This window comes from Microtus oregoni, unplaced genomic scaffold (genome assembly GCF_018167655.1).
Source record: "Microtus oregoni isolate MIOR12 unplaced genomic scaffold, Mior012 000060F_ref0000265, whole genome shotgun sequence".
Lineage (NCBI taxonomy): Eukaryota > Metazoa > Chordata > Mammalia > Rodentia > Cricetidae > Microtus > Microtus oregoni.
In genome coordinates, this window is record NW_024543870.1 from 627,535 (window position 1) to 650,108 (window position 22,574).

General features: G+C 46.0%; 1 protein-coding gene across 2 annotated transcripts in view; it reads left to right on the forward strand.

The window, feature by feature from the left end:
* The window catches only part of LOC121439272 (rap guanine nucleotide exchange factor 4), a 261,927-nt gene extending 239,567 nt beyond the window's left edge, over window positions 1–22,360 (forward strand). For both annotated transcript variants that reach the window (XM_041639726.1, XM_041639727.1), the window contains 7 exons: window positions 76–254; window positions 3,053–3,143; window positions 7,143–7,193; window positions 7,956–8,043; window positions 8,453–8,517; window positions 18,055–18,109; window positions 21,133–22,360. In XM_041639726.1, the coding sequence (XP_041495660.1) occupies window positions 76–254; window positions 3,053–3,143; window positions 7,143–7,193; window positions 7,956–8,043; window positions 8,453–8,517; window positions 18,055–18,109; window positions 21,133–21,260 (657 nt within the window). In that variant the 3' untranslated portion in view covers window positions 21,261–22,360. The remainder of the gene's footprint in view (window positions 1–75; window positions 255–3,052; window positions 3,144–7,142; window positions 7,194–7,955; window positions 8,044–8,452; window positions 8,518–18,054; window positions 18,110–21,132) is intronic.
* Window positions 22,361–22,574: the final 214 nt, after the last annotated feature.

Here is a 22,574-nt window from a genome sequence, read left to right on the forward strand (position 1 = left end):
CAAATAGAGGAGCCAGGCTGGCGTTTTGATTTAAAAGCCAACAAATAAGTGAAATTGTTTTCCTTTCTGTTCTAGCTGGAGCTAATCTACCACACATTTGGAAGGCATAATTTTAAAAAGACCACAGCAAACTTGGATTTGTTCCTGAGGAGATTTAATGAAATTCAGTTTTGGGTTGTCACTGAGATCTGCCTTTGTTCCCAGCTCAGCAAGCGTGTTCAGCTTTTGAAGAAGTTTATCAAGATAGCAGCTCAGTAAGTAGCCTTAACTTTGGAGGGAAAATAATAGTCTTTGAGCTGTGCTCTCACGGAATACAGCTTAAAATGAAGAGCAGGGTGGAGGAGCTGAAGGCAGCTGATTCTTGTGAGAGAAGACCGTCTTCTGGCTTTCTAAAGGTTAGCGTCAATACGTAAATTCACATCTTGTAATACGGGTGCTGGAGTCAAAGGGGGGCTCAGTTTTGCTCTGAGCACCTCAGATTTTTAAACCTCCTTGTGTTTGAAGAGGGCTCTAAGTAAACAAACGTTCCTCTGCAGGAATTTCTGTTGCAAGGCTCTTGAAGCCCTGTCCCACATAACACGTTCTCACCAGTAGAGGGCAGTAGAACACACTGTAACAACAGTTTATCCAACTCGGCCAGAATAAAAATCAGTAAAATGCATAAAGGCCAGCTAACCTGGTACTAGGCCATCATCTCCATACACATCAGAGAAAGCAAACATCTTATAAATATTCTCTTTTAATGCCCTTCTTGGGAAACCGTTTATTTACTGCGGGGGCCAGCTAGGTTTCTCCCTGACATGAATTTAATCTTCTCTGGCTATTTAGATACGCCTGACGACCTCCTGTTTACTTCCATGTTTTTGGTATCACCACAGTACTAAAAATAAAAAAGCTAAATGTGGCCTGTGGCTGTGAGACTTCTTCCCCTTCTAGACGCCGAGCGCGAGCTCGGGAAGGTTGGGAGAACAAGTGGCCCCAGCCAGGCAATTTGCTTGAGCCAAACAGTTCCTATCCCACAGGGCGGCTGATTTCCAGAGCTAAACAAAGAAGGAGAAGCTACTTGGTGCTTTATAGGTGCCGGCTTGCCAAATGCCTGGAGTTGTTTTGCCAAAAATGTTGAGGGCACAATAGAATACCAGGTCCTCTGAATGCACACGCTGCTTGCTCTTTCTCTGGAAAAGCTGTCTGTCTGAGGAAAGGGTTAGCCGAGTGTGGCCACTTTGCCGAGCAGCGTGAACGGCCTCTGTGCAGTGGGCGAATGCCTTCATGTGTTTGGAATGAGTGGATTATGGAAACTATGACTGGGTGGTGCTTTCCCATCCCCGAGAGCGTGTTCTCTCTTCACCTTAGCCTGCTGGTGCCAAGTGCCCCGCCGAGGGAAGAGGAGGCCTGCCTGTTGTTTTTATGGAGGCCACACAGATGAACCTTTCAAAATACTCAGGAATATATGTTTTTTTTTCATGTTTCTGCCTTTGTAATTTATCCTTCTGACTCCTGTTAATTATTTAGATGGACTTGGCCTTCCCTGTACGTCAACCGGTTATTTAAGCATCATTTCAGCCTCGTTCTAAGGCGACTGTCCCTTAGTGAACCCATTTACTCAGCCTGGCTGTTAAAGATTGCAGGCTTTCGGAACCCAGAGTCTACAAGAAGGAAACAGAAAGGCAATAGGGTCTCTTTGGCCTGCTGTCTGTAGAGAGCTACAGCATTTTCTTTAAGCTCTCAGCCCTGTTAGGAGCTTAGGAAAGATGAGGCACAGGCCAGGGGTAAATGTTTTTTATCCTTGCCTCACATGAGAAGAAATGAGACACACAGTCCTCTCCTGACCTGCCTTGAATGGTAAGCGAAATAGGTAACAGAGCAGGTCTGGGCTCTGGGTCATTCTCCCACAGCCACTTAGACAAATCATCCACGGAATAGCATTAGCCCTTCGCCTGGGAGCTGCTATCCCAGCACTGGCATGCCTTAGCTTGTTTCTCATGTGCCATCTGACCACCACAGCTCCTCTGGCGAGCATTTTCTCATCTCCACAGACGCAGAGAAGGGCTCATTGCTGGTTTTTGAGTTGAATATGAGCAGCCAAAGCAACCATTTAGTGAGCCTTCTACAAAAATGTTTATTCAAACATTTATTTATGATGCTGTTCAACTTAGATAGCCATATTGATTTGTGTTTATTATGAAATGAATGTGTTCCCTTTTTAGGGGCCTGATATGAAGAACTTAGGGTGTGGTTATTGTTGTTTGCCACCAGGTAGAGCAAGTACCTGGGATAATATCACCATTTTAATAAGAATTAAATTTCTATAATATACTTATTATTAAATTTGTAATTTAATAAGAAGTTAATTTCAAGGCTTGGTCCATGTGCTTCATTCCAAAATATAAATAAATTCTCATAATGGCATAAGCATAGACTCAAAATTATCAGCCTCCCTAACGTCAGCTAAATAGAAAGTAAGGTTATTTTTGTTATTGATGCTATAAATTATCTCCCAACTTCAAATTCCTGGAGAACTAGTGCCCAAGCCACCGGGACCATGCCTTGGAAGCTGATACTTTTCAACAATTTAGTGTCATTAACTTAGCGTGCAGGAGGCAGGGTGACCGCAGCCTTGTGACATCCTTCACTTCTTTCTACCTGCCAGGTCCGAGCTCCCACCTCCAGGTCTCAAATTCTCCAACATTTGCCTTCCCTTTCCCAATCCCATGGGATGTCTCTCCCCTCTCCACGCCCAGATTCACTACGGCTTTCAGCAGATTTCGGATTATAATAACAACCTTCTGGGGATGTAAATTTAAATATTCAAGACTCAAACCTCAATGGCCCAAACCATACACTTTCTAAAGCTATAGGGGGGTGTCAAACAGCAGAGCCTAGCTACCCAAGCAGAACTCCTACAGGGTGCTGAGTCTCTCATTGCCTGTTATATAAACGAGTCCTGATGAATATTAATGACTATCAGAAAATATAACTCTAACTTTTTTTAAAAAAAAAAACTCACTCAAAAGTGGCATTCTACTTAAACATGCACCTCTTTGTGTTCCAGCTGCAAGGAGTACAAAAACCTAAATTCCTTTTTTGCCATCGTCATGGGACTCAGCAACGTCGCCGTGAGCCGCTTGGCACTAACGTGGGAGGTAAGCCGCTGCTGGGATCCAGCTGTGACTTTTGCCACAGGCATAAAAACAGAGGCTCTCCGGTGAGCTCTTCTATAGAAATAGCTTTTGCGCTGGTGGAACAATGGAAAAGGCGGGACCCTCGGAGGGAGATGACCAGTCCTCTCTTTCTACTTACCGCAGCGTGAGAGTTTAAAAAGATACTGGCCAGGTGGGGGCAGGAAGGGGAGGGGCGGAAAACCTTAGCGGTTCCGGCTCTACACTGTAAATAGTCGTAAATGCAGGTCTTAGGCATAACACGAAGGAGCAGCTTAGATCTGATGGCGGCAAAAGTCGCTTTGCACACAGGTTCAATTGTCTCCCAACTGTCTGCTTATTGCTTTTGCACGGGGCCTTCCCTATGATTGAAAGAGGGCAGAAGATCCATTTTTATCCAAGTAGTCATTTTGCTTCCGAAAAAAAAAAAAATGTCAGCTGTTGGGAACAGCAAAGGACCCAGTATCTCATAACCACCTGGCGACTCCTCCCTCCAGAGAGGAGCAACAGTTGGCACGGACTGTCTTTGGAGCTAAAGTTATACAGGTGTGTTACAAACTTCTGCAGCAAACAGGGCGAGTGATTCATTGACTCGCTCAAAAACACGCTCAGCTGTCATTAGCTCAGCACTCGGGAAGTGCTTATCCCCCTCCGTGTGACATAGTTGAAGAATCACTAAACTCTAAGAACATACTCACGAAAATAGAGTCCTGATAAACATACACAGGCATGTGTAAGAGGGAGGGACCGCAGCGGAAGAGGGCAAAGAGTGTCTGAGAGACCCTCTCTGCCACGGTGTTTAATAGCCACCGCTTGCGTCCCCGTTCCCCTTGGCGTTCTTTTCCCACCCATTTCCCCCTTGAAGCTCTCCCCCCCCCCCCCGCTTCCCTAAATATTTCCATTGTTTTCTATGGCAAGTCCTCACACGTCCTTCTGTCTTGAGTTTCCCTTCAAATTCCAGGCAGCATGCAGCTTGCAGCCGTTCATCCCCTGAATATAGGCATGAGGGCATTGGTGAGGCCTGCGAGCCATGCGAGGCCATATCGGCTTCCAGCAAGCCGAAGAGCAGCGTGGGCGTGCCAATAATCGAGCAGGGAAACCGTTGTGCAGCGCCCGTCTTGCTGCCCATGCTTCCTGGGATCTCAAGAAACCCAGGGTTCCCTTCAGAGAGTCGGCCCTCCGCAGTAGGTCTCTGGCTTCTGATCCCACGCACAGAGTCCAAAAGGGTGGGTCAGAAGAAAGGAAAGTTCTAGAGGTTTTCGAGGAGGGCCCATGGAGGCCAGCTGTAGGTTCCACGTAACAGCAACCAGATAGCGAGACAGCACAATCTGGACCCTTCCGGCTGCCTCGGAAGCCCCTAGAGAGGATCCAGCCAGCTGATTGGCCAGTCCTTTACTTTCCCGAGTATAAGAGTGCCACGGGTATGAACTTCTATTTCGGTCGTTGCCTGTCTCGGACAGAAAAAGTCAGCCTTTTCCTGATTGATAAACCTTCATTTGTTTTTTGAGTTGAAGTGTGATTATGTGATTTTGTAAGGAGAACTTCCGCTCGTGAGCATCTTGATTTGGATTATTTCTCTGTGTTTGATGAAAACCTCGCAAGGGCTTCTCACACAGCTCCCGTGAGCCCCAGAGTGATGTCACAGGCAGTGTAAGGAACGGTGGTGCACGATCTCAGGGGACTGTAGAACAGTTAGGGTGCAAAGGAGCAAGTGAAAACGCTTGTGGTAAGAAGGGCTCAAAGCGGGAGAGCAACCTATATCTGAGGGGAAGCCACCGAAAGTGCGGGCCTTGGCCTAGTGAGACATTGGCACCCTGTAGTGGAGGGCTCCCTATGTTGTAGGGTACTGAGCTTCCTTCTCTGACCACACCCATTCTACTTCAGTAGCACCCCCACCTCGCAGTCATGACAGCAGAAATGCCTGCTGACTTTCCTAGCCATCCCTGGATTGGCTAAAGGCCCCAATGAGGCACATCTTTGGAAACTGTGTGGCTAGAGAACAATCTTAAGAGCCCCCAAACGGTTTATTACTATGTTGGGTATTGCCTTTGTCTGAGAATCTGGCTGAGTTAAGAGGGCTAAATGACAGAGGTGTGATCCAAAGCAGACTGTTTCCATGAACGTTGATTAAAAAAAATAGTTCTAGCACACACAAGTCTGTTCAATGTGTAGTCCTGGGTATGTAGCCCTAATTGGCCTTGAACACACGATGGAGACCAGGCTGGCCTGGAATGCGCAGGGATCCCCTTGATTCTGCTCCCAGAGTGCTTGGGTTAAAGGTGTGTGTTGCCATGGCCAGCTCAAGGAAGGTTTAGATTTTAAAATGGACCATATTTACTATCCAGCGTGGTGATGCTCCACGTGACATCCTCAGACCCCTAATGCCCGTCACAGCTTTCAGCCTGGCGTTCATCTTCTGCGAGATAATACAAGGTTCCTCCCATCCTTGAAAATGGGTTCTAGAGGATGTGGAGGATGCGCAAGGCACTGGCTTCCAGAAACAGAACAGAAGGTCTATGGGTGATTAGATGGGAATCTGACAGCCTGAGCCACACCCCCAGGGAAGAGTTCTCTGAGGACTGCAGAGGCTAGTGGGTGGAACAGCTGAAGAAGGGGGACCACAGGGAGCAGAGCAGGGCTTCTGGGAGTCTCCAGGTCCCACCCACCCACTCTCACGCTGGAGACACATTTTGGGACCGTTTGGAGTCCTGGCCTCCAGCTGCTCTTCCCTGCTAGAGAACTTCACTTTCCTTCTGATTTGAGTGGCTAAAAGCTGTGTCAAAGTTGTTTACCAGCTCTGCTTCACGAGCACGGGTTGCCTTGGCCTTGGGGATCAGAGCATAAGGTTTTCACCTGTTGGCCCACCTGTCTGTTGGGTATATAAGCCTCCTTGGTGCTATTGCATAGAGGGCTTCTTACCAGTGACTAGAGGTCTGTGTCTCTGTCTTTCTGTCTGTGTGAGTCTTTGTATGTTTCAACCTCCAGCCCCTTGCCCAAAGCTTGCAAACTGTATAGTAGCGCATAGAGCGCAGACAGGCGTTGTGCGCTGCAGAAACACATTGCTCTGCTTCATCTGGGTTTTTCGGTAGAAAGTTCAGCTTTACCAAAGCAACTCGGAGCAAAATGGGAAGCAGTGGATTGAAAAGGGATCCAGTCCTGATCTCCTGGCCTCTCTTGACAGGTGCTCTGAGTGGTGCTGCCAAGCACCAATGTGTAGACGGGAGAAGCCAGCATCCTGGTAGCCTCTCGCCTTTTCCAATAGAGCCAGGCAGAGAAACTATGCCAGAGGGCTTGGTTGGAAGGGCAGCTCGGAGCACAGAAGGGAAGTGATCTAAAAGCAAGCAGGGACTATGAACCGGAGGAACCAGGGACGGCCAGCCGTGGCTTAGGGATAGGCAGGCTATAAGACTAACTTCTTCCGTAGGTAACACACAGGCTTCAACTTTTCGAAGGAAACTGAGCGTCTCTGTACCTCAGCACTGTTGGGAACCAAGGAGAAACCAGTTTATAAAAACAAAAAGAAACACCATAAGAAGGCCCTTTTTTCGTGTCTTCATAACGAAGGAGAAGGGCTGCATCTTTCCTAAGGCTCTGAATCCTAACATTCTCCAGGCTAAATGTCTAATTGGGGAAATCAAAGACTTAACAGAAACAAGACTTTGGAGGGTCCAGGCCACTTATAGTCTCAGGAATGCAGGCAATCCTGATTATGAACCGTCCAGTCAAGAATATATTATAAAAGCAGTAAGGCCAATGCATTCATAGCTTCGTGGAGTTCAACAACAGTAAGACCTTTCAAAGGCAAGTTCCGTATATGCCAGAGATGATTCCCAGGCGACGGGGCGCACGATAGTTCATCCCGGCTCAGAGGCGGTTGACTGAGGGCCAGAAGAAATGCATCTCCCTTAGAAACGGTAGCGCACACAATCCATATCTAGATCTAGTCTCTGACAGATGTGTGTGTCATTTTCATTTGATGAACAGAAACTGCCAAGCAAGTTTAAGAAGTTCTACGCGGAGTTCGAGAGTTTAATGGTAAGTGACAGTAGCTTTCCCATTCCCTCCGCCGTCCGCGTTAATCCAATTTCCCATTAGCTCGAGTTCTCGTGGCAGAAATTTTATCTGTCCTTGTATGACTTTAAGAAGTTTATGATCCCTTTTAGTGCTGCTAAAACAAGCATGCCTGACTAATGAACGGCCCCCTCAGGAACTAACTTAAAGAGGACTTATGTCCCACATAAGGTCAATTTGCGTAACTTAGAAAAGCAGTGTAATAGGGTTCCTACCTAACACAGCTCAGGTTGCCCAGGGGTTGGAAGCTACATCTCTTGGCTTGCCAAAATTATGTCTCCCCGTTGTCTGGGAGGTGTAACCAGACAGGAACGGGACGAATGGGTCTTGCTGGGAGGCAGGGGGTGGTTCAGAGGGCGAGTTAGAACTGGCTTTGCAAGGTAGGGGATGGGGTGGGGAGCCAACCTTCAGGGAGGAGGTGGGGCTTCAGGGAGTGGGGAATCTGTGGAAGTTTGTCCTACGGGTTCATTTTACATTCAAAAGGATGCCTCTCCTTGGCTCCTGTAGGCTTCTTAGTGAGAACAAACATGCAATACTGTCTCATCCATCCGTGAAGTTGTTTTAAAACCCAATCAAACCTGTTTAAATCTGCCTTTCTTCCATAGTTACATCTCATCCCAAATACCCCGCTTGTGGGATGCTGAGGCTATGTGTCCTAGGAGGTTAGAAAGGGGGGTGTGGTTTCTGTCATTCACCACTGACCAGCCACACTTTGTTTCTCCCAAGGATCCTTCCAGAAACCACAGGGCCTACAGGTTGACAGCAGCGAAACTGGATCCTCCCATCATCCCTTTCATGCCCTTGCTCATTAAAGGTAATCTCAAGACACACCCAGGCCAGGCTGGAGGGAGCACTGGAGGGGTGAGGATGAAGGACAGACACCCTCTGGGAGGGTTGTCTGGCAGAAAGACACTGCCTGCCTTGATTCCCATTCCTGGGTCTAAGCGTCCTGAAAGGGTTGGGAGGTGGGAAGGCAGTGGTAGGAAACGCCTGTGATTTCTGAAGCCTTGTGAGTGAAAAAAAACGGTTTATGTTAGAGATTTTACTAACCTCAGGCAAAAGTGATTTGGAAAGTTAAACACCTAACATAAAAGAAACTATTATCAGCTTTTTCAACGGCAGTATTATGCAAATCCGCCCGCATATGCTAATGGTGCTATTGTGCTTTCTTAGTGTGACATATTTCGGTTAGTGACTGGAATGTGGCTTTTATTTCTTTACAGATATGACATTTACTCATGAGGGGAACAAGACTTTCATTGACAATCTAGTAAACTTTGAAAAAATGGTAGGTGCCGTATTATAACCTTAACCACAATGTTTTTTTTTTTAAATAAAATTTGCATTTGTACTAATCAGGCAAATAACGTCTGTGTGCGCTGCCATGTTACAAAGGTAGTTATACAGAAAGGAGTTTTGAAACATTTGGTTCCGATTGGCTCCCCCTTCTGCTGTCAGTACGCTTTTGTGGAGCTGAATGGTATTTGTGCCTTGGCTCTCAGCGGCAGCCGGCTTTTTATGCCCGCGTGTTTCCGTCCCTCCGATGCCTGTTGTTAAAATGCACGCATGTTCAAGAGTGACTTCTGGGTTTCTGGTTGTTTGGTGAGGTCTGTGCAGCTAGACCGCCCCAGGACGCCTTTGAAATGTTTCTCTGCCAAGGCTGACGGGAGTGCCTGTAGGGGAAAGGCAGCGCCCGCAGCTGAGCGGGTCTTTATTGCAGAGTATTAATCTAAGTGTGGATTGCTTAGTCTCATAAAGTTCACTCAAGTTCAGTGAGGGGACTTGGAGGCTCCGAGATCTCCATAACGACGGCAACGGCAACAACAACAACAATGAAATGTCAGTAACAAATGGGAAACTGGCCCTTGCCTAGTCCGTATTTCCCAGCCCCTTCTCCTCCGCCCCACCCCCACGCAGAGAAGAGGGAGTCTGGCGAAGGTGCCCTGCAGTTTGTGTCCTCACCCTCCGTGAAGCAATAAGGCCGGCCCTTGCCAGAGCCTTTCTTTAGCCGCACAGTCCGTGTCAATGGAACGTCACACTGTCTCCGAATGAATCCCTGGGCTGCGTGTCGCCCGGAGGGACAGAGTGGTAGAGCTTCATTTCCCCAAGGGGTAAGCATTTGCCCAAGGTTGTTTTGCACTGTGAACACGGCCTGGGATTTGGAACTTGGGAGACATATGGGGATCAGTACTCAGTTCCATCCTTGCATCCCTCATGATTTGTGTGAGTCTGTTTCCCCAACAAAAAAATGGGGCTTGTGCCTGCTTTAGCCACCTCCAGGCTGATAGATGGTAGATGACAGTGGTGCATGAGCCTTCCTGTATGTCAGAAAGTGCTGGAGAGGGCTTAGCAGAAACCTGTAATTCCAATTGTCTCTTGAAGTCAAGCTAGTGTGTATGTCTGTGGAAGAATTTGAAACACCCCACTGTATGCGGGCTAAGGCTCAGCCCTGCTCATATAAGCTTGTGATTAGGAAGCACAACTCAAGTCCACTGCCTTAGACTTTTGAGGAAGCAGACTATAAGCACACCCTCCTCAAAGACACTGCAGCATGGGCAAATAGTGATTCCTTGCTCACTTGTTAGCATAGAGAGCTAAACATTCCCCAGCCTTTCTGAGAAAGACAAATGCTTGTTTTTCCAAAGTGGACAGTTTAGCAAGTAGGAAAATGCCTCCTGAGTCACTTATACAGAACATTCTTAGATCAAGGAAAAGCTAAGCCAACCACTGGGTTATAAAATACAAGCAGAGATGTGAAGCCCAGCATTCCCTGGAGAATCGACTGACTTTAGGACTGCTAACATGAACAAGACGGGCCAGAGCAAGCAAGGTTGGCAGCACGAGCTGAGCCAGCCGTCTCCCAGGGAGGCCGAGAGTTGTCTCTGAGTTCCCAGAGCTGTGTCCTCTCCATAGCCTGCAGAAGGAAAGTCAAGATGACCCATGAGTAGGGCTCCTCATGTCCTGTACCTCAGATCCACAGCCATGAACTCCTCCCTGCTAGGCAGTAAGCAAAGAGGCCCTAACTGTTCTGCTCTCTGGGTGGCCATGTTTGTTCAACAGCCACTGATTAGTTAAGCTGGCATCACAGCTACAATGCCCAAGCCTAGATTAATGACGGGTTGGATGTCATTATTATAATTTAGAAGCACAGCTAAGTTTGTTTCTTTGCATGTCAAAGTCTTCAGTGAGCATAGCAGCTTTGCTCAGAGGAGCAGTTGATGCTCCTGGCTTCAACCCTCTTTTCATTTCACGTGGTCCATGATGGGACGCCATCACGCCCACATTCCAGCCGTGAAGAAGGGGACAGGGCTGGGGCAGGGCACGCTTGTTCCCATTAAAGCGGTGGAAGAAGCTGTACTGGTCACTTTCATCACCTTGTGGCTAGAAATGTCGTCACTTGAAAGGAAGGCTAGAAAACATAGCTCTTATTTGGGGTTTCTGTGTGTGCCTCATTAGAAATTAAAGAGGCTGTTGCTGTGAAAGAGAGGGAGGGAGAGGTTTGGCCAAGTGCCTTTAGTCCTTTATACCGGCAATTTTCTAAGTTTGATTTGATTTGATTTGACTTGATAAACTGTGTTACCAGATAATTCGATTTTGGAAATGCCCTTCTGTGAGTTAGATGTTACCAGAAAATGAATTTCAAAATTGACTGATCAATGTGGTATTTATCCATCAACACTGACCAATCAGTGTTGGTCCACTTCCCACTCTATCCTCCCCTCAGGCAGCCCACCCTCCCTCCAGGCACCACCCCATCCATCACTATTATACATGGTTCCTCTTAAGTATCTTGGAGAAGGTTGCATTGTCTTTTCTCGATTCTTGTCAATCATCCATCAGCAAGGCCCAGGTGCAAGCAGGGTTGGCAGTCTGTGCACCTGTTGGGCTCTGTCCTCAGTGGGAATCCCTGACAGGGGCAGAAGACACCAGGGTAGCCAGGGACACCAATGCCTTTCGGTAGAGCTGCCCTCACAAGGGGACAGCAAGCCAGCATGCCAATGCTAAATTTTTGGTTTGTTTGTTTGTTTGTTTGTTTTGAGTGTCTTCCCCCTTGAGGTATGAATGAGGATTAGAGAATTTGTTGCATACTGCTTTTCAGGATCTGTGGGTATGAACAAAAGAGAATTCACACTCTGGTCCTAGTGCAAAAAAAGAAAAATTCTCAGGCATTCTTTCTTTGGGGGAAAACATAAAGGAGTATGTTTGAATAAAGCCCCTCATAGCTTTCTATGGCCTGTATGAATATTTATAAGGCTCGGAAGGTAGACTGGCTATGGATTGGAGGATAAGCGCTGGCCTGCTGCCACTCTCCCTGGCTACAGAAAGCACACAGATAGGTACAGTTGCTGCAATACTGGAAGGCTGGTTCTATTTCAGACATAGCCATATTTAGGTATATTTATTTAAGAATAAGATTTGGAAGTAGTCATTTTTTTTTCTGGAATGAGAAGCCTAGAGGAAACTTCTAGACTTCTGGAAACATGAACAGAAGCTTATTAAGGAAGAGAGATGTTTTGAATCCTTTCAGCTGGGCATTTCTAGGCATTCCATTATATAATTAGCAACAGTGTGACTTCCAGCAGCAGTTGTGGAATGCTGGCTTTGTTACCTGCAGCAATGGAAAAGAGTCCTTAGGTAAAAATCTAAGCGTTCAAATTTGCCTGGTGCCCAAGACCTTCTCAATTCAAAGGAAATCTATAGGAATACTTTGGGGACTAACACACTTTATATAGACTTCACAGACTAAGACAAATGCAGATTTTCCAAAGAGAATGCTTCAAAGCAACAGAGCAGATGAGAGTGCCCAGGGAAAGGATTTCACTAGGTGGGGAAAACCTTACAGAGTAGTCCTTGTCCTTTAGAATATATGCTGTTGTAAAGATAAGATAAAAACACATGGAATACTAAAAATTAACAAGTTATTAAAGCAGGGGTCATGGTAGTAGTGAAGGACATGCACTAAAGAAGCAGCTGGGTTGAGAAGTTCCTGCAGCCATGTCAGCAGCAGAGAAAACCGCATTGCATACAGTCACATAAGAAGATCCAGCCATGCTAAGTACCCATCAGGCATCCTCTCAGACTTCAACTCTGAACAGAGCCCACGTTGGCAAAGCTGTCCTTCTTTCTTTCTCTTCCAGCCTCGAGTCCTTTGTTCTAACTGCCGTCTTTGCCTGAGAGGTTTCTCTCCCCAGCTTTCAGGTATCGGGCTCCTTTCCATGGTTCAGGCTTGAACCCATGCTTCTTCTCTGAGTGGGTGCCCTTGACTCCCCATCTGCCTTTGCTCTCTCGCATCAAGCGCTCTGAGTGATTGCTCAGCCTTGAGAGTAGTTCTTACCGTCTGAGATGGTCATGCTTGCTCTTCTTCATCTGTCCGCCCCACTAGAAGGTGAGGGCTGTGGACCAGGGATCTTGTCTGTTTTGTCCTCTGCTGTTTCATGAGCGTCCATAAATGTGTCTAGTGTATTCTAAGTAGGCAAGAAATAATCATTAAATAGAAGAATGATAAAGAAGGACATTTGGAAAGGATTCTATGACAAAAAAATGATAACCAAAAGCATTTTCTGTTTGTTAGAAACTGAGTTAGCAAGGGTGTCATGTTTTGCATTTCACGAACCTGAGAGTTGACTCAGGATGTCTTTCTCTTTCCCTTAGCTATCTGTTCCAGAATGGACATTATTCTTCCCCTCCCCCACCCCATGGCACTTTGTCCTTCAGGATCTTTCCGATCTCCTTCAGTGTGTGCAGAGATGCACACAACATTCCACATATGCCTGAGCTGTGATGTCCCATGGCCTTCCTATGTACAACAGACTGTGGATATTATATATGACAGATGTGTGTGTCTGTCACAAAGATCCACCCCTGGGGACAAAGTTTAGGCTTCTTCAGGAATGTATACAGCAAAGGCTGGTTGAGTTCTGGGAAGTTGGGCCTTACTGTGTGCATAACCAGTTGTTGCTACTATTGGCATAATCTTTGTAGAAGAGCGACTATATATTTCTGTACCTTCTTATTGGGGAAAATTGTGTCCTGAATATGGAGCAGTCTATTGTGTATAAATTTTATTAGTTATATATGCTAAGCATGGAAGAGCTGTAGGCGGCCTATCCTGGATAAGCACAGAGACGGAGAGATTCAAAGCAGGCCGGACAGAAATGTCAGAGGAAAAAAGAGAGCCAGGCAAGCAAGGAGAGCAGTGGTGCCGGCATTGGAGGGTCATGAGTTCAAGGCCGGCCTGGACTAGAGCAAGATCTTCTTTGAAAATCAAAATAAAGAGAATAAGAAGTATTGATATCTTAACTGTCAACAGAAGGAGAGGCAAAAACTGCTCCCACAGACACTTGCTAGAAGAGGCACTCTCAGGATGCTCCTAGCTGAGAAGCCAATGGCCTAAGGCCAGGGAGGCTGTAGCGGTGGTGTCTGAGCCTGTAGCAGGTGGTCTTGCCAGGAGGCCTGCAAGTCTGAGCTTGAACACTGGACACCTAAGCCTAAACCTTCTCAGCAACACCGGGAGTGGTGAGCTAGCTCGGGCAGAGCCAAGGGTCAGCAGGAAGAAGCTGGAAAGACTGGGAAGCATAGAGGCCTGGCAGATAAGCCCAGGTCCATACAGGTATGGAGAGATGAGTGATAAGACCTGGTTGGGCGACTCTTCTCCTGAAAGGCTAGCTGACAGGTCAGTAAATGGGTGAGACAGAGGCCTTGAGCAAGACACCTCCCACCCCACTGGATCCGAGGATAAATATCTACCTCAGAGCTTGAGGGACATTCGTGTCTGGCTTATCACCCCAGATGTGAAGCACAGGCACTGCTTGTCTCCATATTGCTCTCTTAGGCCCCGGGCAGCACATCTGTTTCTGCATCTGTCTTCAGCTGTAAAGAGAAATAAATACCTGGACGCGGCTACAGTCTTTCACACAGCACCACCGTTTGCCTTTGAGAGCTCTCAGCACATGCTCATCCTGGGGACAATTCCTCAGCCTCAACTGGGTCCATCTCTCAGCCCTGCATGGTGTAAACAAGCCCCAAAGGCCTGCACTTGGAACCAGAGAGTTATTTCAGGGGTTCTGATGAGGGGTTCCAGCCTGTCCACCCCACCAACGTGGAACATCTTCCAATGGAGGTGTTCTCACAACCACCCCAAATTACAAATCATTTTGGTGATGAGGCAATTGTTAATAGGAGTCGTAATCCTCAGCTTTGTTGGGATGGAGAAAGGTTTGATGTTCTGCTCTGGAGTAATCAAGCATCCCCCCCTTGCCCCCCACATCTCCCCCCCCTGTACTACCCCCACCCCACCCTAGGCCTGGCCTTGTGGAGAGTTGCCTGGCCGGCTCCAGCCTGGCCAACCTGCTCTGGCAAAAACCTCCAAATCTAGGGTGTAATTTTTTTGCTTTCTGCCTGTGATGGGAATTGGATAACGAAACCCAGGTCTCTTGAACTTCAGTTTCAGCCAGCCTCAGTTGAGCGCAACCATGGATAATCTTGTCTGCCACCAAAGATGACACATGGAGCGAGGTCCTTTGAGACACAAAAGATAGACTAACTAGATAAGTTTTAGTGGAGATGAGTGTAAAATCCTCCCTCTTGGTCCTCAAAATCGGCTGCACATGGCCAGAGCAGAGAGCTGAACCCGGGCAGCAGCCCAGTGAACCAGGCGGTGAGGTTTAGTTCTCCAACGTCCAACAGATGTCAGCTACGTAATTTTATCCAAATTGTGACTTAGATGTATAACTGAGCCAGCTCAAGAAAAGGAGGAAAGCTTGTCTGCAGAGTGAGTTCCAGAATAACCAGGTTTGTTACACAGAGAAACACCCTGTCTCAGAAAAAAACAAGCAAACCTCCCCCCGCTTACACACACACACACACACACACACACACACACACACACACAAAATGAATAAAACTGCTGAATAAAAAACTCTGGAAAATCAGGGTGTTTAGGTTGAATAAGGGAGACCAAGGAAACGATTCTATGTGTTTGAGGAACTAACCTTTCTGCTAAGGTTCCAGAGCTCATTGACTGGAAAGAAGAAGGAGAAATACTTTTGACTCCAACCAGCAATGAACTTCTAGTTCAGAAATGGTTATAGATGAGAAGGTTGACTTTGGAGGTGGTGCGTTCGCACTGCTGGGTGTACTTGAACACCCGGAAGCCATGGCGTATAAGCAGACTATAGAAGGCGTTATGCACCTGGAATGCTGGGGGGGGGGTGATTCCTGGAGTCTCAGTAGCATATTAAATATTGCACGTGTCAATGGGTGCAAAGCAAAAGAGGTTGGAGCTAAAATATGTTAACCCCCCCCCCCTTTTCAGCCCCCTGGAAAATTCTATAAGCACGGATTGGCCAGCAATGCTGGTGGCCTCACTTAACATCACGGAGTTCACACCATTAAACATTATTGTGTGGACCTCACGTGGAGAAAGAATGGACCTCCTTATAAAGCCCAATTTGGATTTTGAAGTTAAGCTGAAGTTATCTTGGCAATACAATTAAAAGGATACGTCAAAATTAAAACCATTGTGAAAATTAATCAAAGATTTGGAAGGGTAAAATGAACTTCGGGGCTAGAAATTACAGATTTGAACAATTGTTCTCACATTTTAAACTACATAATGAGCTAAAAAATTATGAAGCCTCAGAGGATAGCTATAAAGAGTAGACTAAAACTAAAGTCAGAATGAGGTGTTTTATCTTTCAAAACTAAAAAGCAGAACAATTACTCCCTACAAAATGGTATAGGAAGAGGTTTCTGACCTCTGCTAATTGTTTTATTATTCTTCAGAGGGGCATACTGGCAGCATTTCATGGAGTTTTCGGTAATTACACTCCATTCAATATCTGAAGAATTACAATAATTCTACATGGAATATACTTGTGCCCTTCCGATGCAGAGCCTTCAGAGGAGTGAAGAAACAGCTTAAAGTAAATTAGCAGGGAAATTATCATAGTTACTGTTTATTCTGGGGCTCCGTATACCAGGGGCTAATTATACATTGTATGCTACGTTTCCTTGGAGGTTCTGGTCGTTTGTTTCTCATGCCCATCAACAGTCTTGCTGGTCTTTAGCATCCTTTATGACAGTAAAGTTTGAGCAACTTTTCCGATGGCCTCTCTGTGTGGGAGAAAGCATCCCGCACAAACACGTGCTGCCTCCGCTTGCCAGAGCCCTGCAATGGAAGGGAACGGCAAGGGCACATTGTGATGCTCTTGTATACACATCTGTGGGCCTTGGCTCTTCCGTCATCGCCTCAAAGGCATCTTCTTGCACATTAGCAAAACCAAGGCCTGTGAGAGCGAAAAGTGGGGACTGGTTTACATAGCTCCTTGGAAATAGGGGGTTGCTTTACCCAGATGGAACCTTTCCAGTTGTCTGCTGAGAGAGCTATTCATCCACCGCTCTGCAGAGTTCCCTTCAGAATCTGAGAATCCAAGTCCAGTAGCAGGGACTTCCAAGCCAAGCTGCTGCTCAAGTAGCTTAAACAAACCCTGACATCTGGCTGAAGAATGGTGCTTAGGCCTCACCAGGGTTTTTCTGTGGGAGTCTGAGGTCTCGGTTCCTAGCCTTCATGGTAGAGGTGTCTATCCTTTTCTTCCACTTGCCCACCAAGTCTGGGGTCTCTCGTCTGCTCAGCAAGCACTTTCCCACTAGGCCCCATCCCCCAGCCCTTCTGCTTCCTTTGTGCCTGTATGCAACACACACAAAAAATGCTCTTTTAAATTTTTATTGCAACCAAAGCCTTAAAGAAATTAAGATCTCTGACTGACAAAATTAACAAAGGCCAACTGAGTTTTGGTCCTGCTTAGAGAATGTTTAAGATGCAAATGGCGTGGGGAATAAGTCAGTGCAATGTAGAAGTGAAAACCAAAATCAAATATACATGCAGAGTATGACTTAACTTTTTTAATGAATTTGTGTGTTCATTTCTAAACTATTAGAAGGCTAGTCAGACAGTGGTGGCGCACACCTTTAATCCCAGGACTCGGTGGAAGTAGAGGGAAGTGGATCTCTGAGTTTGAGGCCAGCCTGGTCTACAGAGGGAGTTCCAGGACAGCCAGGGCTACACAGAGAAACCCTTTCTCAAGAAACCAAAACCATTTTTATTATTTTTTTATTGTTTTCAGATATATGCCTGATACAAGCATATATACAAATACATATATATATTTATAAAATCAGAAGAAAATGCACCAGAATAAAAATGTGTTTGCCCCTTGAGTTTATAACCTACATGGTTTTACTTATTCTTACCATTTTGGTTTCCTACAATGTTTATATGGCAGTGTTATAAATATAAGGAGGTAAAAACAAAGAAGGAAGGGAAACAGAGTTCAGATTGAAACAGAAACTTTTTCTGGCACTGACAAGGGTCAGGAAGGCATAGTGAGCAGCAATAATCCCAAGCAGAATATTCGGACTTCCTTTTCCGTGTAATCTACCACCTCACTGCCTGCTAACTAGGAGAAACTTGAAAGCTAACCTCCTTCAGATCCTAGATAGTTTCAAAGGACGGGGGAAGCAGTTTCTCAGCATCAAAGTAGAGTGTCAGGTGCACTTTTACAACATGAGGCGCAGGCCCAGGGCAAGACAAAGAGCTGTGTCATGAAGCCATGAATATTCGTTACCTGCAAGCGCTTTGTACTAGGATGCCTCATTAACGTCACTCTGCAAGTTACATATCAACCAGGTGCCTTCCGAGGATCAACATGCCAGGGCATGCTGCTGTCTCCGGTGATACCAAGTGTTGTTGGAATAGCTAATGTTTTCCCCCTTGGCAGATTACACACTAAACTGACTGCCATTTCCCTTCTCTTCTTCCTCACAGCGCATGATCGCCAATACTGCCAGAACCGTACGGTACTACAGAAGCCAGCCCTTCAGTAAGTTCTGAGTTACGGCATGCTGCCGTGCATGTGGTTGCGATTAAGTCCTTTCTAATGAGACTTTCAAGACACCCTAGGAGTCTGGATAGCATTTGACTGTGTCAAATGGAATTTGGACCATGAAGCACACATGTGCCTTGGGTCTAAGAACTTTGTTTGGCTGTTATAAGATTAAGAAGATATAGTCACGTTGCTGTAACACAAGAAAATATGGGTCAGAATGCTCTTTCAGTGAGTGGGTTTGAAGGAGCTTCCTTTGCTCATGCCGATGTAGCTAGAACAGGTTGCAAAGGCCCGTGAAAGCCTGCCTCCCCGTGCCGCTCTTGATGTGACGCACTGCTCAGTGCCAAGGAACTTAGCAACCCTTGGAAAATCAGCACCATTGTTTATAAACTGAAGATAATTTATTGTTTCTCGAAAATGCATTAATGTTTATAACACATTGGCAAAAAGTCCCATGGCAGAATTTTATATAACGTTTGTAGTGTTCCCAGGTATTCTTTTAAATGTTGGCCATATGTCATAAGTACCAGTGCTATGCTTTTGTAGGTATAAAATATTACTCTTAGCAGATGACTGTTTTAAACTGTTGGGACTTCAGTTTCCTCATCGTGCCAACTGGCCACACTAGGTTGGTGCTGCTGTCTTTGCTGGCCTAGGACCCGGGATAAGGTCTAGAGCTTTCCTCCCTCGGTCTGGTTTGGGAGAGAGCAGGTGAACCCTTTGAAGTTCGGTGCTAATGCCACTGTGTGAGTCATCTGAGAGGCTGGCATTTTAGCTCAACATGAGCCAATGGCACAGATAAGACAGCAGCCTACCTCACCATCCTCTCCAGCAGATCCTGTCCTAAGAGACTGACAGGTTCTTGTTTTAAAAATCACAGTGGTATGCTCTTTGTAGTGTGGCTCTGGCCCAAAGCCAGAGCTTGCTAACATAGAATGTCAGAGCCTCACACTTCATTTTTTTTTAAACGTTCAGGAGAAAGAAAGAAAGAAAGAAAGAAAGAAAGAAAGAAAGAAAGACAGACAGACAATTAGAGAAAGTAATCTTGGCTTAGGAAGTGAGAAGGGCTTTAAAAAAGCTTAATTCATACAACCGTGCCCTCTCGTTCCTGAAAATGAGAACGGTCTTGCATGTTACCAACCCCTCGGCCTGGATCCTGCCAACGGTCAAGCACCTCACATCCTTCCCTATAGTGATTTACTCTGTGGGTGAGAGGTGGGACCATACATCGGCTGAGAGTGGGGAGAAGCAGTACCAGTTACAACAAACAGGCCTTACTAGCCAGAATCCACGTCCCTTCAGAAGATTCCAAAACATTCTCAAAATCACATGCAAAGTCCTGTGTGCTGGAGAGGGCTCAGAGCCTTTGGGAAGGATTCTCGGGGAGGTTCTAGAACCAAACAGGAGCCACAGAAGACTCAGCCTTGCTTCATCAGTCTCTCGGGCAGTAAATTCTACCTTCTTCCATATCTTTGAGAAAAGTGAGGGATTTTTCATGTTTTTGTTATAAATTTCCAGTGCATTTGTTGAACTTATCAGGAACTGCGGGTAAACAGCAGCTGCTCGTCGCTGAAGTCAACAATCTATAGATAAAGCTATAGGAATAGATTCATAAACATTGTGGGGATATATACAATGTAATTACAGTACATTGTACATGCAGAGTATACTGCCAGTGGGAAGCGGAGGAAATTAAGCACAATGTGTTCTGTGGGTCGCTGTGGTATTATTTATATGTGATAATTATACTGATGAGTTTGTTCTTACAGCAAGCAGGGGCCTTTGTAGCTTGTCTCTGCGTCTGTGCTCAGACCTGCTTCACCCCCCTCCAACTCCTTAAGCAGATGGCGTTCTGATTGTCTTGTGGAGTTGTGGGTGGATCTAGCAGGAGCAACTGGACTTCAGAAAGCAGCATTGGGGTGGGAGGAGAGAACTCAGTCCAGAGTCCAGTTTCCAACTTGGCCACTCCTGCTGACTGCTAGAGAAAGGAATAGTTCCCCGGATCAGTCCCTGACCCATGGACTGCAGCAGAGGGTTGGGCTGTGTATAAACAGCCTATAGGGGCTCCATTTCAATTTGGGGAACTTTACAGGGGAAAAATTCAGACTCCTTGTTTCAAAAAGAATGAAAGGAAAAGGAAAAGAGGGATAAAAAGAAGAAACAGAGAAACACAGGGAAGACCCGGCTGGTCTGGACACAGATTCCTATGTGGTGGCTGCATTCAGGAGCCACCAGGTAGCCGCTTCCCAAGGTTCTGTGTTTCCAGTTTTCCACTCTGCTTTTGAATCTGGCCTTCTTCATTCTAATAAATAATGTGTGTAGGAACTATGGGTGTTAGATTTCCTTGGAGTCCTGGTTTGAATAAAATCCATTTACCTTTTTGATAGCCCAGGTGCTCACATGGATAGATCAAAATAGATCAGAGCAAGTCACATCAGAGAAGAAAGCTGTACTAGAAGTCATCAATTAGCCAGAAGGTGGCCTGTCCCAAGTCTGGACCGTGCCCAGGGGCATACAGTGAAGTGCTGCTGTGTGTGCGTGCAAGCTCAGGGGGCCCACGAGGCCTGATGCCCACGGGCTCGCTTCAATGCGGTCCAGGTGTTAAGTATTCTTGGGAGTTACTAATGAAACTGTATCTTTGACATTGGTCCTCATCCGGATCAAAGGAGGTGGAGACAGGGTGTGAGACACAGAGGTGAGCTAGGAAGGGAAAACAATTCTCATCTGCCACCAGGGCCATCAGACAGATGCTTCCCTTTTTATTTGGTACCCTTTTTAATTTTTTTTTCCCGGTGTGCAATGCAAAAGAAAATGATCAAAAGAGATGGTTCCAGGGAAGAAAGGGAAACTGGAGGGTAGGAGGGAGCAGAGGGACCAACCAAGTCGAAGCAGTTCTGTGGATGTGGTGCGTGGCCAGGTCTTGGCGGAACCCAGGGAATCTGTGATGAATGTGGTCAGCCAGCATCTCACATGCAGATAGTAGGCAACGCCAACTCTGCCTGCTCTTCTTTTAACAGATCCCGACGCCGCTCAAGCTAATAAAAACCATCAGGATGTCCGGAGTTATGTACGGCAATTAAACGTGATTGACAACCAGAGAACTTTATCACAGATGTCACACAGATTAGAGCCTCGCAGGCCATAGGCACGCGAAGGGCTCTGAGCGGTGTTCTGTCTCCGGTCCACAATCTCTCCAAAACGCCCTGTGTGCGTGTGACTACTGACTGTGTTGTCACTAGAGAATTCTCCAGAATGAGCAGAGACACATCCCGAGACCCCCTCAGGGCCACACCCAGCTTTCCGAGCATCCCACACGAGAGGAAGAGATTGGACCTGTGTGACGCTGACCTGCCGTAGCTTAGGGGTCATCCGTTATAGTCACCCTTCTTCATTTCCAGCCATGCCGTCATCAGGCTCACACGAAGAAACGCGATTGCTGAGGAATGCCAAGCCCCTGACATCCCCTTCCAGGCTGTGGTAGGAGACTGTGCCTGGTGGGTTTGACTTAGATACATTGATGATGATATAATTGAATGGGTTTTTTTTTTTCACTTAGCACCTTGATTTGAGGCATGGGGTCTGGGGTGGGTGTGGAGGAACCATAAAAGTCCAAATTATAGGTCGTATTCCTCCATCTTCATAATCTTACCTCTGAAGGACTAGAGCCCACACCACAATACAATGAAGCATCGTGGCTATTTGGTCTGTAATTTCCGAATGATACTATAGAAAATATGTTTACATTGTAAATTGTAACTCTTACAAATTTACAAATCAGGATCGCGTATGTAATAACTGCTAAGAAACACTGAAGCTCTTAATATCGTCGGCATTAAGAGGGAGAACAGCATCCAGAAGAGCACAATATGCACAAAACGTTTTTCAAAATTGAGATATTTTCCTGGGCATTAAAAACCTTTCCTCTACAAATTTATTGTTACTGATGAAAAAAACCGTATTTTCTGGACTTAAATGTTACTACAAAAAATCTTAATTTTCAGCAATTGTTTTGCACTTTCAGATAGATTGTAAATAGGTCGTGCAATCAATGGTATAGAGTTATTTATTCGCTACATGATAGACATTGTGCCAAATGATTCCTTTTTATTTATTTTATTTAGTATGAAATTTTGGAATACATTTTTTCCTGTTTTCACAATTAGACTACATTTAATGTGTAGGCATTGTCTGTACATATCTCTTCTGTAAATAACAGCCAGTATCTTCATTAAATACCCTTGACAAGACATAGCTGTGTTGTCATTTTCTTGGATACAGGAAGTCTCACTTTCAAGTATGGTGGGTGCTGGATTTTTTTTTTACCATTTATTTATTTATTTTTGTGCATGTACTGAGGACAGAACTCAGGGCCTTGTACATGCTAAGTTCACACTCAGCCTGAACTTGGTTTTTGTTGCTGTTGTTTACTTGAAACAAAATCATACAATAATCCTTCCAG